Genomic DNA, 19,089 nt, shown 5'->3' with positions numbered 1-19,089 from the left:
AAACGAATATAAGATATGTATCATATTTTCGAGCCGGATATAAGCCGAAACATCAGATAGTCTCCGTATCTATTTTCAACCCTATGTATATATAATCTTTTGTTAAAGCAATAAACCTAGTGGTGTGTATATAATCTTTTGTTCGAGCAATAAAACTAGTGGTTCCGTGCTAGATTGGATTTTGAGGCTCACTCTAATTACATATCCGAATTCACATCATCAAATAATCCAAATTTGGGGTGAGAATCAAATCCTATTCCAATTATATGATCTAAATATAGATCCAAATTCATTTATCTTTATTATATTCACATACATTGATTTCAGATATTTTAAAAAAAGATTAATTATTTCATTATTAATTATAATAATAAAATTAACAACTAGACATAAATAAAATGTTACAAAATAATCTGAAAAAGATAGAACAACACATAAAAATAAATTAGAAGTATTAAAATATTACATAAAATTATTACGTTCTCAGAATTAGTATATTCCTCTCGCAAATGCTCAATTAGTGAATTTCAAAATTCAAGAACAAAGGTCCACATCCCAAACTCGAACATCTCAACAAGAAACTCAAGGATCTCAAAATACCAATTATGTGTATGTTGATTATCTCGGAGTAACAATAAATGATTTAGTCGATGACTAAATCGGTTTAATTTTTATTTAAAGTTATATTATCATTTAATCATCTATGTTGTATTATTTTGTTTCATATTTTTAATTTTCACGTATTTCAAAATTTTATATATTTGAGATTCTAATTTATAATTAATCATCATTTTAATTATATTCTAATCTCAATTAATCTATCTTTAATAACATTAACAAAATTATCAAATAATAATATTTTAATGTTTAAAAGATTTGGATAATGAATAGCAGTGATCCAAATTTGGACCAGTACTATTTACTCATCTAAATTTGGATCACTTTATAGTACACATTTTAAAATGATTTGGGACAAAACTATCTCAAATTTGAATATTTGAATCACGATTAGAAATGTCCGGAGCACATGAATTATACTCCTCGGTAGACTCCTTTGTAATTTTATTTTTTTTAACATGAAGTATTTTAGAATAAATCTCAGTAAGAAATGTACGAGGGATCCGATTTCTGATCACAAATTTCTCAATAATGTCTGTAATTAATAGGCCATATTTGTTACTTGACATATATTCAAAAGTTTGTTTTAGTTTTATAACTTATTCTTTTTGAAACGAAGGTGTTAATCTAATAATAAAAAGTCATACGGCATCTACACCAATGATCGAGTCGAACAAACATTAAGTTGCAATCAGTCAAACGATATTTTAAAGAAAATGTATGTACAAATACAGATACCCGCTTCATGCATTTCTCGTTGAATAAGTTTTATAACTTATTCTTAAAATTTTTGTTTGTGAAAATTTAAACTAAATTCTTATTTAGTTAAATGAATTTCAAAATAATATATTAAATTATATTATATAAAAGTCTTAAAATACGTTAGGAAGTTTTTGTCCAAAACATATATTATTCGTTGGGACAGAGGGAATAAAATTTTAAAATAATAAATCCAGAATCATGTAATACCGAATTTAATTATTATAAAGAAATATATTTTCTGTTGAGATGGAAAATTTTATGTTATTTTAACGAAATTATGATTTTACCATATATTGTTTAATCGAGATTGAACTATAGTATAGGTATATTATTCTAAGTACATGCATGTTATAAATAAATAGATAAAAGTGCGAATCAGTGGATGACTTCACTCCAAAATTAATTAGATAATTAAAACATAATAAAACTTACTCACTAAAAATAATTTTACCAAAAAATTAATTCTTGTCTTGATTGTTATTTAATATGCACCTTCAATTGATTAATTATTAATCGTGGAATTTTTGAACAATACATAAAATCTCTCTGATAATTATGTGTTGAAAAAATTGTAAATTATTGACTGCATTCATGACATTCTTTAACAGTTTTAATTAAAAACTTAAAACAAGTCGAACGGTTTTGATAATGAGATTGTAATTATTTGTAAACTCAAATGAAAGTGACATGAATTGGGTTCTTACAAATAATTTTTTTTGATAAATTTCTTTTGACAAACAAATTCTTTTATTGAAACCAAACGCTTAACAAGACAAATGTTGAAATTTAGTCGGGACAAACTACCGACTGTCAAAATAAAGAACAAGCCAAACAAATAATCATTTGGTTTTTCAGATATCTTAACACATTGAATATCCACATTCTTTAACACACAAGGATAACAAAATATAACACACTGACATCGCAAAAGGATGGAACACTAATATTCCAAAAAAATGGGCACGACTAACAATTTTGATAGCAAGATACTCAACACAATCTAATCCGAACAGATTAGATCTCAATTTTATTGAAAAATTGAATAAAAGAGGAGACGAGATAGCGAAAGGACTAATTGACAAGGATGATTAAGATTCCTAAAATAGAGAAGTGATGACTGAATCCCTAACTACAGGAGTCAACTCTCAAAAAGAGAGAATTAGAGAAAGGGATTTGGTTAATCTATAATACATAAATTGAATCCAATATATCATATATTCACATCATTTGTCATGTTGAGGATGTCCTTCGTGTAAATTCTACGAAAGCAAGTTTAAGAATGTAATTTGTTGTTAAATAAGGGAAAGATTATACCGGGGTGGTTGGGGTAAAAACAATTTCTTGAAAATAACACATCTCTTTTAGGTTTTAACATTCATATCCAAATATTTTTTTAAAAAAATTACATTCTTTTTAAAAACTAAAGTTTTTTGGGCTTTTTTTATTCATAACTAAGTTTTCAATCTTATTTTCAAAAATACTACATTCTCTAAAATATTTTCAAAAATACTGTGGTTGCATATGCAACCATATATGCAACTGAATTCCTGATTTCAAGTTCAACCTCATATGCAACTAAATGCAACTGAAAACTGTAAGTTACAACTGATGTATGGGTGTCCTTGACGGGGCCATTAGATTGCAATAGAATCAACTGAATGCAACCTCATATGCAACTAAATGCAACTGAAAACTGTAAGTTACAACTGATGTATGGGTGCCCCTGGCGGGGCCATTAGATTGTAATAGAATCAACTGAATGCAACCTCATATGCAACTGAATGCAACCTCATATGCAACTGAAAACTGTCAGTTACAACAGATGTATGGTGTGCCCCTGGCGTGGCCATTAGATTACAATAGAATTAACTGAATGCAACCATATGCAAATTCAATATAATCATATGCAACTATATCAGGAATTGTAGTTGCATATATGGTTGCACATGCAACCACTGTATTTTTGGAAAATATTTTCAAAAAATAGTATTTTTGAAAATATTTTAGAGAAAATAGTATTTTTAAAAATATAATTAAAAAAAAAATACTTTTGAAAATAAAATTAAAAAAATAGTATAGAAGATAATTCTCCCCAAAGTTTTTTTCTCTTGCCAAACACGCTGTAGTATCAGTTGAACGGAGCAGTCTAGTTTTATGTTAAACATATACGTACAGTTCAGACTTGAGAGCTGTATAGTCCCAATCAAAGAAGTGAGTTCCCACACACACATCCACATGTCCCATCTCCGTTCCTCTCTCCAACACAATCTTAAATTATTCAGATTCCACACACCTATACTTACACCATTCCCCAAACCCCCTCTCTCTCCACAATGTTAAACTCATCTCTCTCCCATCTCTCCCATCTCTCTCCCGTTCAATGGCATCCTTAACTCCAGGCACTCTCTCCTCTCTCCTCTCTCCCACCCCTTCAAAACCCACCTCCCACCACCGCTCATCTCTCCTCCAAATCATCGCCATCGTCCCCTCCTTCAACAACACCGACACCATCTTCCCCAACAAGGGCTTCTTCATCCGGGTCTCCGACTCGCTCCACTCGGCCTACGTGTCGGTGTCCGAAAAAGACGCGGAGCTGATTTTAGGGGACAAGATTCAGCTGGGTCAGTTCGTGTACGTGGAGGGGCTGGATGGGGGAGCGCCGGTGCCGGTGGTGAGGGGGCTGAAAGTGGTGCCGAAGAGGAGGGAGTGTGTGGGGAGCCCGGTGGATTTGATTGGGAGTGAGGTGCTGGTGGGGAAGAAGGAGAAGAAGGGGGGGAGGAGAGTGAGTTTGGGGGGTGGGAAGAGTGATGGGGGGGTGGAGATGAGGAGGTTGAGTCTGGATTCGAGTAGGAAAGGGTGGGATAGGAATCTTCTTGGGAAGTATGGGGGTGCTGGGAGGCCTGGATCTTCTCATTCTTCTGCTTCTGTAAGTTTCTTGATCATCCTTAGTGCCTGTTTGGCTGCATAATTTAAGTGCTTTTTTATTCCGAGAATCCAACTTCTGTTTTTCTTAACCCGTTTGTCTAAAAAAAAGTTCGAAGCAAGCTGAGAATGCTTGGCTTTTAGTACTTATTTTCTAAATACTTCTAGAACTTATAAGTGTTTACTTACTTCTCACTTCTGCCAAACTTCTTTATTTTAAGTAAGAGCCACTTTTTTTAAGCTTACCTAAACAGCCCCTTAATGAGTTCATGTTCTTGTATGTGTAATGTGTGTGTGTGTGTGTTCTTTTCAAAGACTGTTCATAAGTTGTTTTATATGTGTAGATGTGTGTGTGTGTGGGTGGGTAAATGTGTTTGTCGAGTTGGAATATTGTTTTTTGTTTCATTGATTTTACCTGCATTGGAGATTTGGAGTCGAGTTTTGTTTTATTTAATTTTGTGTATGTGATTTATGTTGGGAATACTGGGTGAAATGCATAGGATTGCAGTCTATTTGAGGAAATTGATCAGCTTTCAGTTTGTTTAATTTATTCACTGCTGTTGTTTGTTTTTCTTATTCTGATTATATTTTGATTAGCTCGTGTTTCCCTGTTTATAACAGCTTATTTAGTTTGTTATTTAGGTTAGATTTAGTATCAGGGTGCAATAAGTACTTTTGCTCTCTTTGAGAATTTAAGTATCAACTGATTGATTGCGGAAATTTTAATAAATTAGTATCCATACCAGTACTAGATTTAGAAGCACACATTAGTGATTTTTGTTTTTGTGCAGATTCTTGCAAGTAAAACAGCTTCCTATGAAAAGAATTCAACACTCATGCAACGAAGTTTCTCACCACTTAAGCAAGCTCTTTCTCATAGAAAATCGTTTTCGGAGAAAGATTTAATTGGAAAGGCTCCAAGTCCAAGAATTTCGCCTCTTAAGCAAGTTATCCCACATAGAAAATCTGTGTCGGAGAGAGATTTAACAGTAAAGCCTCCTAGTCCTAGAATTTCACCTCTTAAACAAGTTCTCCCAAATAGAAAATCCTTGTCGGATAAAAATACATTTAGGCCTCCAAGTCCTAGGAATTCGCCTCGTCAACATGGTCTTACCAACAAAAATGGTGCTTCAGAGAGGGATTCAGCTTCTAAGCATTCAAGTTCAAACCTTTCTCAATCTAAACATGTTCCCCCAAGCACAAACCAGTTGTCTGAAAAGAAATCAACACATAAGCCTCTAAACATCGGTGTTTCACCTCTACAAAACAAGAACGTGAATGATTCGCCAAGTCCTGTCAGCAAGCCTATTAGAAAAGACATAAAGCAGTCAACAGATGGCACAAATTTGGGTCATCTCTTCAAGGTTCCCCTCAGTCTCAAAACTTTGTCTGACGCAAAGATATTGTGGGGTTCTCTTCCATCTACAATCCATGATCTAGGAAAGGTAATAACAATTGCACTCCTTGAACTATAAGAGCTTATCATTTCATTTATAATGTATTACATCCACTTGAGCCTTAATGCTTGGCAGGAAGTTGTGTCTCGTAGAAATTCTCAGTTTGTGGCTGCTGTATATGCATTACAAGAGACGTCAGCCACAGAGAATGTCCTTCAATGTATGAGGTATGTAATTCGAATCCTCATATATCCCTTTTGTTTTAGCTAAACAAATTATCATATGTCTTACTATATTCTTAATGCGCAATGTAATTGATTGAAAAAAATTATTATCCGTCATTTATTCGAGTTGTATCTTAGAGCTAAATCTTACTTCAGAACATGATGTAGGACTTCAAATTTAACCATGTTATTTGGACATGTTATATGGACCATATCTTATTTGTTTAGTTTTTATTTTTTTTCATATATCCTTGTATCATTTTTACTTGGAAGTTAATGTAGATTTGTTTCAAAGCCTTCTGTCTACTTCATACAAAGATTATAAAATAATACTTTTGCTTCACTTTTAAAAAACACCAGTTTCTTAGGCTCCTACAAATTAATCAAACAAACCTCTTGATGATAATAGTCCTAATGGTAGCTTCCGGACATAGTCTTTAGATTTCTAGAAGTACCTTTTGAAATAATTGGCACAGAATAGATGGGAGGGGAAGGAGGATCCTTATTTGATTGGAATGATAAATGATGAAACCATTATTAAAGAGGGTCCTAGTTATGCCTTGTTTCGGATCATTGTACGTGACTTTGTTCTGGGCTGTCAAGCTTCTGCTGAAAGAGGTTAACATATGTATTCTGAAGGGATAATGTTTATGCAAGTGATTAATTGACTTAAAAAGAATGTGGTATTATAAAAGTTAAAGGCAGTGGTTATCTGGCCATGTTGCTAAAGTGTGTTATCTTCATTTTCATCATCTGCACTCTCTCCTCACATGTGGTTGGTCAATTATTATTTGCTAGATCAATTAATAATTAATAGCTTCCAGTATGCTGGACATGATGTATTCCTGTAATTATTACTAAAATTTGGAATTAGCCTTTTAACTGAATTCCTCCAGTATATCAAGAATGTCTTTTAAGCATCTTGCTAGAATAGTTTTACTTATCTCTTTATATGTTTCAGAATGTTTGCAGAACTATGCGAGTCATCTGAAAAAGAATCTTCATTACCTCTTGTTGAAGAATTTTTGGACCTCCACCAGAATATGCATAGAGTAGCTACTGTTATTAATGGCTTGAGATTCCCTGAAGAGAGTAGCTTGCAGTGTGCACTCCCAGAAGCATATAAAAATTTCGCAGACCAGAATGCTTTACATTGGGTTCAAGCTGCTGTCCAGAGCAATCTTTCCAAATTTAATTTGTATACCAAGGAAGATAAGAGGGGTGACATCAATGCTGAGAAATGCCATTTTGTTATTTTAGAAAATACTACGACAAAAGTCGACGTAGAAAATCATTCACCTGATAAGAAGCAAAGTCCAAGAAACCAAAGAGCTGTTGTCTCCGGTTCAAGTTCGAAGACATCTTCACCATATAATTCAAAACCACGTCTCTCAACAACTAGAAAAGCAACCAACGAAAGCGAAGTGTGGTCAAAAGGTAATGGATTGCAGGTGGCAGCCAGTCTAGCGGAAAAATTGATCTCAGCATCACAAGCATGGTTTTTAGACTATTTAGATGCTTCACTTCAGAAAGAATTTGGATTACAAAAAGGAGAAATGGACGCAGAGATTGCATGTCTTCTGGGGCAGCTCAAAAGGGTTAATCAGTGGTTGGAAGACTCGTTGACGAATGGGAGTGGGACTAATGAGAGGATAGAAGGCTTAAAGAAAAAAATATACGGGTTCCTGCTGAACAATGTTGATGCAGCTGTTGTGCAAACTGGTAGTTAGCTAAGCGCGGCGTACAAATTACTGACAAATGATTGATGATTAAAAAACCTTCATGCCTAAATCTAACTGTAGCATCTTTGAAATCTCGTTTTTCTCGTTTTCTAGGTTCACTCTGTTGAAATCTTGAGAAAAGCTAACTGTTAGAGAAACAGAATTAGTTTTTGGCCACCATATTTCAAGAAGTGTACAGGTGAAATGTTCTACTTACTCTTTTATTCTTCACCGAGTTGCAAGGATGGAATGTAGTTTTCTCGCTGTCAATAGTTCGAAGCCTGATCCATTCCTCCTATATTGAAAACCCAAGTTTTGTTTTGTTTTGTAATGCGATTATGGTTGCTGTAAACGTAGCATTTGAGTATGGTCGTTACCTGGTTGACATGTTTAACATATTGGACACAAGCCACTACACATAGGTTTGTACGATTTGTCTAAATTTACGAGTGCGAAATGAATTTCCTTCTGTTCATCAGTTGGAATGTAATGGCAAAAAAATGTTGATTGTGCATTAAACTCTAAAGTCTAAAACATAAATTCAGTTATCGCATAAAATACGGCATGGCTAAATATAATTGAATGGTAAGAGATGCTCTTTCCACTTTTAATTTAAAACGGTTTTCTTTTTTATTTCTGAGATGTGACTCCGAAAATCTTACATTTGACGTGTTATGTCCTGAAATCTTTCTTATCTCTGAAAATATATATGCGAATGGCTAAAAATAAAGAATCCAAAACAACAGTTTACACATTCATTCTTCAAACAAAGGGAGTTGATTCTCTCTTTTTCACTAAAATATCTCCACAAAGTTTGGAGAAAGCTGTCGGTTAAGGAAAGAAAGTTAGGCATTGAGAAGCATCTCCACAATTTTCATTTATTAATATGTAAGCTTTTGACAAGAAACTGCGTTTTTATATCTATGAAAATTTGAACAAATTCATATGAATCCTTCAGGCTTTGTGCCGTTGTAACCTCTTCTCTTGATGTGGATTTTTATATGCAGTGCTACAATTAATATAAGCAAATAATTCACCCGTAGAGTGTTGCTTTCAGTAATTTTCTTCTCTTACTTTTGGTTTATTTTTGGTTATGATCAACTACACTAATTTAAATACTCGCACACTATTCGCCGCTGAGGTTTAAATCCTCGATCTCTTGTTCTTGAGGGAAGAGGGATATCCTTGATGGTGACTTTTACATACTTGCTTTGGGAATGTGCTCTGACTGTTTCTTTGACTTAAATAATGATACCCCCAAACGTGCCCTCCTGTTTTCTTAAGAAAAGCTATCGAACTTAGTTTTACTGGCCAAGGATCATAAATAAATTTAGTCAGAATGAAATAGTACTAGACTACTTTTGATACAATTTCTGTTTTAGCGCAGAAATAAGTACAGAAGATTTCACATTTATCTCAGAGTTAATTGCAATTGGCACTCTTTTATTTTCTGCAAAATGCACATTGCACCTAATAGTTTTAGAAAATACACTTTGCAACCCCAGACTTTTAACCCATAGACACTTTGCACCCTTTGCGTTAATTTTTGCCCTTACCGTTAACTTTTGTAGGGGCATTTTGAGAAATTTAATTATATTTAATTAAAATCAGACCTTTATTTAAATTTTCAGACCATCTAAACGATATCTTTCGGAAAAACTTAAAGAACGAAAATTGTAGAAAATAAAAAGATCTTTTTAGAACAATAAGGTTCAAAATTTAAATAATTATTTAAAAATGATTGTTCATTTTTACAAGATTGCTAATTTTTGAATTTTTTTAGAATAATTATAAAAACAATTACGAAAATTTTGAACCTTATAATTCTAAGAAGATCTTTTTATTCTCTACAACTTTCGTTTTTTAAGTTTTTCTGAAAAATATCATTTAGATGGTCAGAATATTTAAATAAACGTCTGATTTTAATTAAATATAATTAAATTTCCCAAAATGCCCCTGCAAAAGTTAACGGTAACGGCAGAAATTAACGGAAAGAGTGCAAAGTGTCTACGGGTTAAAAATCTGGGGTTACAAAGTGTATTTTTCATAACTATTAGATGCAATGTGCATTATGCTGAAAATAAAAGGGTACCAATTGCAATTAAGTCTTTATCTCATTAGAAACACTAAGTGGTTATCACTTTCTCAATTTTTTTTAGACATATCGCACCCCTTAAGTATCGTTCAAAAACGATAAAGTACCTATACTTTAAAAACTCAACTCGCACCCCTTATCTTTACTTCTCAAAACCGAGATGCACCCCCTTCCGTTAACTCAGTGCACTCCGTTAAGTCACTATATATTGTACCCGTACTTTTGGAAACCCAAATCGCACCACCTATCTTTACATTTCAAGAATGATACGCACTCCCTCTGTTGAATTCCGTTATCTTCCGTTAAAATACTCCTCCGTCTCAATTTACATGTCCCTTTTGCTTTTTGTGAAGTCCGATTGACTAATTTTTGACCAACTATTAAAAAAATATTTATTTATTATTTTAGGAAATAGAAAGTTACATATTAAAATATACTAAATTTTGTTTAAAAAAAATATCATCAAAAAATAAATCTAGCCTATTTTAATAGAGGTAAATAATAGGGGGTTCGAATTGCAGTTACCTCTATTATTTGCGAAATTCGAACCCTCTATTATTTGCGAAAACAAATAGACTAGATTTACTTTTTGATGATATTTTTTTAAATTTTTTGTTTAATTAAATTATGCCCAAGTCAAAATGATTTTACATATTGAATGATTTTAAATTTTTAGTGACATATGTATTAGGTACTTAAAATATACACTATTTTAAATATAAAAAATAAATATTATGTGATATTTATTATAAATAATACATTTATTTATCTATTGATTAAAATATATAAATTTTAATTATTTTGTTTGGAAAAATTGATCAATTTTTTTTTTTAAAAATATCATCAAAAATTAAATCTAGTCTATTTTAATAAATACATATTTTCAAATAGTTGATCAAAAATTAGTTAATTTAACTCCTCAAAAAGCAAAAGGGACATGTTTTTCGAGACGGAGGAGTATTTTAACGGAAGTTAACGGAATTCAACGGAGGGTGTGCGTATCGTTCCTGAGATGTAAAAATAGGTGGTGCGATTCGAGTTTTCTAAAATATGAGTATATATCGTTTTTGAACGTAAGTTAGGGGGTCCGAATTGCAATTATATATACAGTGACTTAACGGAGTGTACTGAGTTAACGGAAGTTAACGGCAGGGGGTGCATCTCGGTTTTGAGAAGTAAAGATAAGGGGTGAGAGTTGAGTTTCTTAAAGTATGGGTACTCTATCGTTTTTGAACGATACTTAGGGGGTGCGATATGCAATTACCTCTTTTTTTTATTACAAGGTATTTGAATAGTCAGCTCTGTGGTTGTTCATAATGCAGGTTAGGTACACATGTTGCTTCAATAGCAGCCGGAGGATATGTTAGCAGTGCCAAGGTTAACAGGCTTGCAAATGGAACAGCACGGGGTGGGGTTCCATCAGCAAGAATTGTTGTGTACAAAGTTTGTTGGGCTGATGGATGCAATGAATGATGTAGATATTCTTGCAGCTTCTGATGAAGCAATTGCTGATGGAGTTGATATTATTTCTGTTGGAGGAGCTGCTATTGATTATTTTCAAGATTCAATTGCTATTGGATCGTTCCATGCCATGAAAAATCGGATATTGTCTTCTGCATCAGCTGGTAATAGTGGCAATGAACCTGGCAGAGTCATAATGTTTCGTCATGGATTCTTTCAATTGCTGCTAGCACGTACGATAGGAAGTTCTTGACAAAGGTGCAACTTGGAAATGGCATGAATTATGAGGTACATTTAGCTGTTTATTACAGCTTTGTATTTTCACATAACTTTATCTAATATGTATAAAAAACTCATACTAATTAAATTGAGTTGTTTTCTGTAGGGAGTGTCTGTGAAAACATTTACTAGCAAAAAAGGGAAGTATGCTCTGTTATATGGTGGAGATGTGCCAAATGCTATGGCTGGTTTTTCAAAGTACGATTCCAGGTGATTATTAAGCTATATTATGAATAAAGAAATAGCTTTAGAAAGTTGGTTTCAATACAAAAGACTCAAATATGGTTGTGAATATGCAGGTATTGTAGAAAAAATTAGTTAGATTCAAAGTTAGTAAAGGGTAAAATTGTACTGTGTGATGAATTAGTTAGATAAGTTTCTCCCAAAGCGGAAGGAACGTGATTCAAGGGTTCTACTTTTTTTCACAGGTAAACCCCTTAGACATTTATTTGTAATCAAATATAGTGACATATGTTGATTTAGAATCTCAGAATGCTGCAAGTGACGAGTAATATCATGAAAATGGATGCAAATTTTTGACTGCTACTTAGTATCGGCAATAGGTGTATCGGCAATAGGCTTGAGAAAGTATATAAAAATATCCAATATAGATATTTGTGCCCTGTCGAAGTAAGGAACCATGGTATATATGTTTGGAATAGAATCCATGTTGAGAGAGTTGAAAAGGCACCATCTCGTTGAAAGGTTCTATACATCGCCTTTTCTCAACGTATCTCCTTAGAAGAAATAATGAAAAGAAGACATCAACACGCAATACTGCAAACCTACTCTTTAGAGTTGACATTGCAGGGTCTGGTCCTAGAAATAAAAGAGAAGGTGAAGTCTATGAGAGGACGACGAAGTTTGGGCATTTAAATAGGGGTAATTTAGTAAGAGAAATCCAAGCTTAATATTTACCCGGTTTTTAGCTTTCTCTTGGCAAAACTTTAACTTTGAGGGTCAGAGACAAAGTGATAAGATGATCAATTATAAGTTGTCCAGTTTGGTTTGTACAATGAAGAGAAACAACTAGATGTTCATTAGTTATGATACGAGACCAGTATACATGTATACATAGTCTGTATAACTTACTTTTTGATCTTGTGCTTTTATATAGGTACAGATCTTGATAATTCAGCGGAAGCAAAGTAAGTAAATGTTACTATGGTCTTAAGTGCATTCCAGACACTAAGGCTACTGTAAAATGATACTGTAAAATGATGGACGACACTCTAAGATATGGCCAAAACATTGCTAGAACATGCCCGTGAGGCACGGGCTATAAAGCTAGTTTTAAACGAATCCAAGAATCCAAGAGCTTATAAATTCATCAGTTATTTTACGTATATGCCTAGTAACTCCAGAAACTATCGACCCTTGTACAATTTAGCCCTCTCCAAATTCTCACAACAATTATACACTCTCCAAATTCTCACAAAAAGTAATGATTTGAAAAAAATTATTTCCATGTATTCGAGTCAAGTTGAATTTGTAATAATAAAAGACAATATTCATACATAGTTTATGCACAGGACTTGAATTTTTTATTGCTAGCTCGCTCATATATAGTTTGTGCACAAGGCCATGTGATATTTGTTGTTAGACCATTCTCTTAATTACATTACATTACATCTATGTGCACAGAGTTCTGAAAGATATATAATGTGCCGTGTTGAAAAACCTATCCTAAAATACATGAGGATGCAACTATGCAAGTCCATCAGCAGGCAATACCAAATAGGTGGACGAAACAGCGTAATAAAGACCTGAGGCTATGAAAAATAAATCAATAATAACTATCTCGTTTTTTCTTTTTAAATTTGATTTATCGTACATTGTAGTTACAAACTTCCCTTGTTTGACTAAAATGTAAAAACACGTCAAAATTTAGCATATCTGCGTTTGTAGACTTGTAGCACAGCTGATACTAATATTCTTCGAGCTTTGTTCCTACAATAGTTAGATGATTCAGAAGTACGCAGTACTATAAATTTATTACGCGCTACTCCATAGTTTGATGATTCAGAAGTATTCAGAAATGGACGCAGAGATTGCATGTCTTCTGGGGCAGCTCAAAAGGGTTAATCAGTGGTTAGAGGACTCGTTGACAAATGGAATGGGAGTACAGGTGAAATGTAGTTTTATTCTCGCTGTCAATAGTTCGAAGCCTGATCCATTCCTTTTATATTGAAAATCCAAGTTTGAGCCTGATGGCTGATGCTGTGGACAATGTCATTGTTCTTGTATATGTACCAGGTTTTGTTTTCTAATGCGATTGTGGTCGCTGTAAACGTAGCATTTGAGTATGGTCGTGTTGGGTAAAAACTGATGGTGCATTAAACTCTAAAACATAAATTCAGTTATTGCATAAAATCCGGCATGGCTAAATATATAAGAATTTTAAGAGATGCACCATCCACTTTCAATATTTTAAAACGGTTTTCTTTTTATTTCTGAGATGTGGCTCGGAAAATATACCCAGGAGTCTCTGTTAACTCCAAAAATATATATGCGAATAGTTAAAAATAAAAAACCTAAGACAGTAGTTTATCTCATTTCAAAGAAAGTCCGAAATTACCTGTTAAATTTTAAATGAATCCAAAAACCAACAAATTAACCAATAATTTTCTATAAATGCCACTTAAATATCAGAGTGATTTAGATATTGATTCTTGTGCGGTATCTGGGAACTGTCGGCCGTTGTACAATTTAGCACTCTCCAAATTCTCACAACAATTTAAGACTTCCACAAAGGGTAATGATTTCAAAAAAATTATTTCCATGTATTCGAGTCAAGTTGAATTTGTAATAATAAAAGACAATATTCATACATACTTTATGCACGGAACTTGATTTTTATTGCTAGCACGGTCATATATAGTTTATGCACTAAGGGCATGTGATATTTGTTGTTACAGTCCATTCTCTTGGTTAGATTAGAGCAGGTCCAATAGGTTATCTATCTCATTATCAATTAATAGATTTAATTATCAAAAAAACTATTAAACTTATGTAATTTTTTCATATTAATCATAAAACTGTTTTTGTTGCAGAATAATGCAACTAAGTATACAAAATCAATTTGACATAACCCAATTTTAATGAATCTCTAACCATGGTTATTTCATAACTGACATGAATGCCGCATACAGCACAACACATCAATTTTTTAAATTTAATTTTAAAATTTTACATAATTTATTATACATACATAAAAAGTCAGCTATATTTACATTTTCTTTTTGTGCATAAATATTCAAGTGATAAATTTTTATTTAGAAAAAATAATAAAATAATTTATGAAACTAATTTTTTTAGAAGTATTATAATGCATGTCAAACTCTTGTCATCAGATCACCAAAATATTGCAAACTACCACAATATTTTAATAATGCTAAAAAGAATAATATAGTGTTAATAATCAAATCCGAATCTAACATAAGTGACAAGAAAAATCCGAACCAAACATCAGTGACAAAAAAATCATAGTTTAGTGCTAAATTTCTAAATACACAATAAGTTTGGTGGCGAAAAAATCTATTTTTTCTTAAATAAAATTATCAATTCAATATAAATATATAAATCGCATGATAAATAATCGATATACAGTACCTGATAGATGGTGGTTTCAAAAAATCAAACTAACATCGTCGCCTTCGAACATAAATTTTAATACACTCTTTGTTTGTGTAGATTGTGAATTAGGATTTTGATCCTTAATGAGATAGTAAAAGTATTAATAAAACCCATGCGCTAAATAATTTAATTAGTAACTTGATAATATATGTGGCACCCATCTTAATTTTAACTTAATCATGGTTATGAATTAATGAGATTGGGTTTTTTGTAACAACCGCGAAATTTCAAGTACGTAAAGAATTTAATTATTTTATACGGTTAAGGTTATTATTGGAATAATTATGAATTTATTGTCAATAAAATATTGGTACGTAAAATAATTAAGGATACTACGAGTCTAGATTATATTGGCTAGCATTTTAAATTCCGGTTATGTAAATTAGTTGGTGGACGTATAGTTTTGTTGAGACCCAGAGATTATAAATATTACGGGTTAGCTAGAATAAACATTTTGTTATAATTATTAAAATTCAAGATATTTAGAGAAATATTAGAATAATTATTTAATTAATTATTCTAGTATTTTTAATCTCGAATAATATTTTAATAAGGGATTGTTAAATGAGCCGGGACTGAAATATTTGTAAAATAAAACGAAACAATTTAAACCGTAGCGATACGTTGGTTTGCGCGCAGGTAATTAAATAATTAATAATATATATTTATATTAAACGTGGTGCCCAAGTTTTCTTGGGGACCAAGTAAAAATTTATTTTAATAAATGATAATTAGGAGCTAATCAAGTAGTATTAGTAGATAATTGGGATTAAAATTTACTATAAAAGCAGGAGAGGTTTGGTAGTTTCATTTTTAGAAAAAACCAAAAAAAAAAAAAAAGTGAAGTGAAGCAGGAGTTTTACCGAGTACTTGAAAGGCAGCTATATAAACTCACTAATTAAGGTACTTCTTTCTCCTTCCTTTAGTAATAGTAACTGTGGACCTATTTCTATATTTATTCTTAATATAACTACACTGCTCGGAGATAAAAGTCAGTATAAGTTATTAGTTATTCTGTGAAACTTGTAAGGTCATGGCCAGGACTCTTATATGCCAAAAATTTGGGGTTTTGTTTAATTATTGGTTTGATTGATTTATGGTTGTTGATTTAATGGTGATAATAGGATTGAATAGGAGTGATTCGGCTGGAGTTTTGAGGGAGGTCAGAAAGGAAAGAAGGGGGTGGTGCTGGGTTTAGAGTAATAATATTTAGTGAAAAGTTGTGAGTGGGATTTAAAAATATAAAAGCTAAAATTTTTTTGATAAGTGTTGAAGACTAAAGAATTGATTTAGTTAAAAATAATCGAGTTGAGTGAGATATTTAAATGAGATTAAAATTATGAGATAATTTAATAATTTGGGTTATTGTTTAAATAAATTGGTGAATATCATTAGCCGATTAATAAGTGGACAAAATTAGAGAAAACCTGATCTTATATCAAAGTGGACAAATATTTATTTGGATAGTTGTCGGGGATAAAATATAGAAGTAGTGACTTGTAATGTTAATTTAAGTAAGATTAGAATGATAAATGAGGAGAATGAGATTAATGTTGAAAATAGTGAATTATATAGAAATAAATTTTAATATAAAGTTGATAAATTTCGGGATTTAATTGATAAATTCGAGAATTAAATTTAGCTAATAATGGTTGATTTAATAAATGATTAAATTAGAGAAAGAGAGATTTGAGTGATTAAACATTATATAGCATGGGATGGGTTAATAGAGTTTATGACTTAATTTGACAATAACAGATTTTGGTGGAATATTAAATCATAAAAAGAGAGATGAATAATTATTTAACTTAAGTTGGGTAGAATATTTATAACAGTCATTTTCTAAAGTATTCAAGTACAGGTGATAAAAGAGACTATTCAAGAAGCTAAAAGGTTTTACCTCATTAATATGGAGAGATATCAAAGAAAGAATGTAATAGATATTAGTGAGATCTTAATAAATTACTCGAGAATATTATTTTAAAATATATATTACTAAATATTATCATTTTGTGGCATAGAATGTTTTCTATCTGGAAAAGGGCGAAGCTCAATTATCTAATTTAAATTCACAGTTATTTTGCGAAGGAAGTCAGGCAAGTTCACTATCCCCTCTCTTTGACGTGAAGTTTTCGTGTATATTTAATTTTGTGGAAAGTGTTGATTGGGAATATATTAAATTTCGTACCATTGTGAATAGAGAAGATATCTAAGTTTCATTTGAAGGCTTTAAAGCTATTACTTTCTATAATTCGAGCACTACAAGAAATTTAGCTTTTACCTACCAATTCTAAATGTAGGTAAAACTCAATCTTTAGTAGATAAAAGCCATTTACATACAAATACAAAATTGGTAGCATTTGGTAGGTAAAGGTTGGTGGAGAAAGAGTCTTTAGCTACATATATTTATATTGGTAGATATATATTATATGGGCCCCGATGAGAAATGAGTCACCAAATGACATGTACTTATCTGATGTAGCCACATGGCATCTGATCATTAGTCCAAATGTCATCACACAATTTGTCCACATGGCATTTCATCATTAGTCCATATGTCACCACACTATTTGTCCACATGGCATATTATTATTGGTCCACATGCCACCACACTATTCATCCAATTACATCGATACAAGTGGTCCAAGTGTCAATCCAAATATGGTCCATGTGGCACTTCTCGGCAATCCATTTACATTTATTATGACAAATAAAATTTAATAATTTAATTTTTTCACATAATTCAAAAATCCAAAAAAAAAAATAACAAATAATCAAAATCATATATTAAAGATTAAATACAAATGAGTTTTTACTATATAAAAGAATTATTACAGCACAAGATTCTGATCCATAACCGGAGAATTATACATGAAAAAATACATCAATCAATAATTATATTCTACATGTGCCCTTGATGACTTGGATAGTCCCAGCATTGCAATCGTCAAACCTTCAGAAATTGACTATCCATCAACAAAGCAAACAGGCAAGAAACATTTTTCCTGGCAAAAACAAAATAAAAAATTAATCAGCACATAAAGCTAGAAAAAACATCTGGAACTCTAGGGAACCAAGCTATATTCAAGTTTTTCACTAGAGGTTGCGGAGCACATGACAAAAAGTTGCAGCAGCACATACATTTGTCGCGGAAACTTTGAAACAGCACTAGCCAGTTAAGAGCGCATCTTTCATAACTTCTCTGCACAAAGGACAGTAAATAAATTGCGTCAGTTTCACTCTACTATATTACTTCTTGGTCTCCTGGATCATCAATGACTAATAATCATGATTAAAGTTTTCTTCTCAAAATAATTTCATAGGAAATTTAAAAACAAATTGGTTGTCTTTGATTCAGTAATATAATCAAACAACTTGTATGTGTGTGTTTCGATATACCTTAGCAAAACAACATAATCTCTACGAAACTAGCATCAACTATAAGTAAAGAGAATAGTTCATCTCAATGGAAATCCATATAATTATATCTATACATAGAAAGAGAGGAAGATGATACCATTAGACAAGAGAGCTCAAAGAAACCGAGAGAAATGAGTACGCCAAATCTGAGCCTCCGTAAGATTGGAATCGGTTAATTTAATTAAATACAAGGATTCAGAATAGTTCGCTGGATAATAATGTGGAGGGATGAGCTTCAGAAAGTTGGAGTTTAGATGATATGGGTTAATGAAACTCTCAGCCCAACCGTCAAATCTAGTTTTAAGGGACTAAAAACGTCCCATTACCTTTATCAAATTACTTAGCGGCAACTTAAAAATATTTAAAATATTTGACCGGGAATTTCTAAAAATTATAGCGGCAAATTCCGAAGGATTTAGTTTAGTTCTACGAAGCCAACATAAAATGTTTAAATAAGTGTAATATTTCGTTAAATTTACATCCCGTGTCCATAAATAAAGCAAAATTTTAACACAAATATTGACCATCAAAAATTAATTAAAAACAATAAAAAA

General features: G+C 32.0%; 1 protein-coding gene and 1 long non-coding RNA gene across 2 annotated transcripts; one reads left to right on the top strand and one right to left on the bottom strand.

Annotated features, from left to right (window-relative positions):
* The first annotated feature begins 3,608 nt into the window (after window positions 1-3,608).
* On the top strand, window positions 3,609-7,875 carry LOC108203186 (uncharacterized). The gene is made up of 4 exons (XM_017371967.2): window positions 3,609-4,306; window positions 5,094-5,747; window positions 5,835-5,926; window positions 6,885-7,875. The coding sequence occupies exons 1-4, from the start codon at window positions 3,761-3,763 to the stop codon at window positions 7,651-7,653; spliced, it is 2,061 nt and encodes a 686-aa protein (XP_017227456.1). The 5' UTR covers window positions 3,609-3,760; the 3' UTR covers window positions 7,654-7,875.
* Window positions 7,876-17,879: 10,004 nt separating this feature from the next.
* On the bottom strand, window positions 17,880-18,817 carry LOC108202181 (uncharacterized). Its single transcript, XR_001803017.2, has 3 exons — window positions 18,633-18,817; window positions 18,257-18,317; window positions 17,880-18,120 (listed from the first exon to the last, which is right to left on the bottom strand). It is a non-coding gene; the product is annotated as an uncharacterized LOC108202181 (long non-coding RNA).
* Window positions 18,818-19,089: the final 272 nt, after the last annotated feature.

This window comes from Daucus carota, chromosome 9 (genome assembly GCF_001625215.2).
Source record: "Daucus carota subsp. sativus chromosome 9, DH1 v3.0, whole genome shotgun sequence".
NCBI classification, from domain to species: domain Eukaryota; kingdom Viridiplantae; phylum Streptophyta; class Magnoliopsida; order Apiales; family Apiaceae; genus Daucus; species Daucus carota.
Note: the sequence above shows the minus strand (reverse complement) of the source record. Positions and strands in the feature narration are given on the sequence as shown.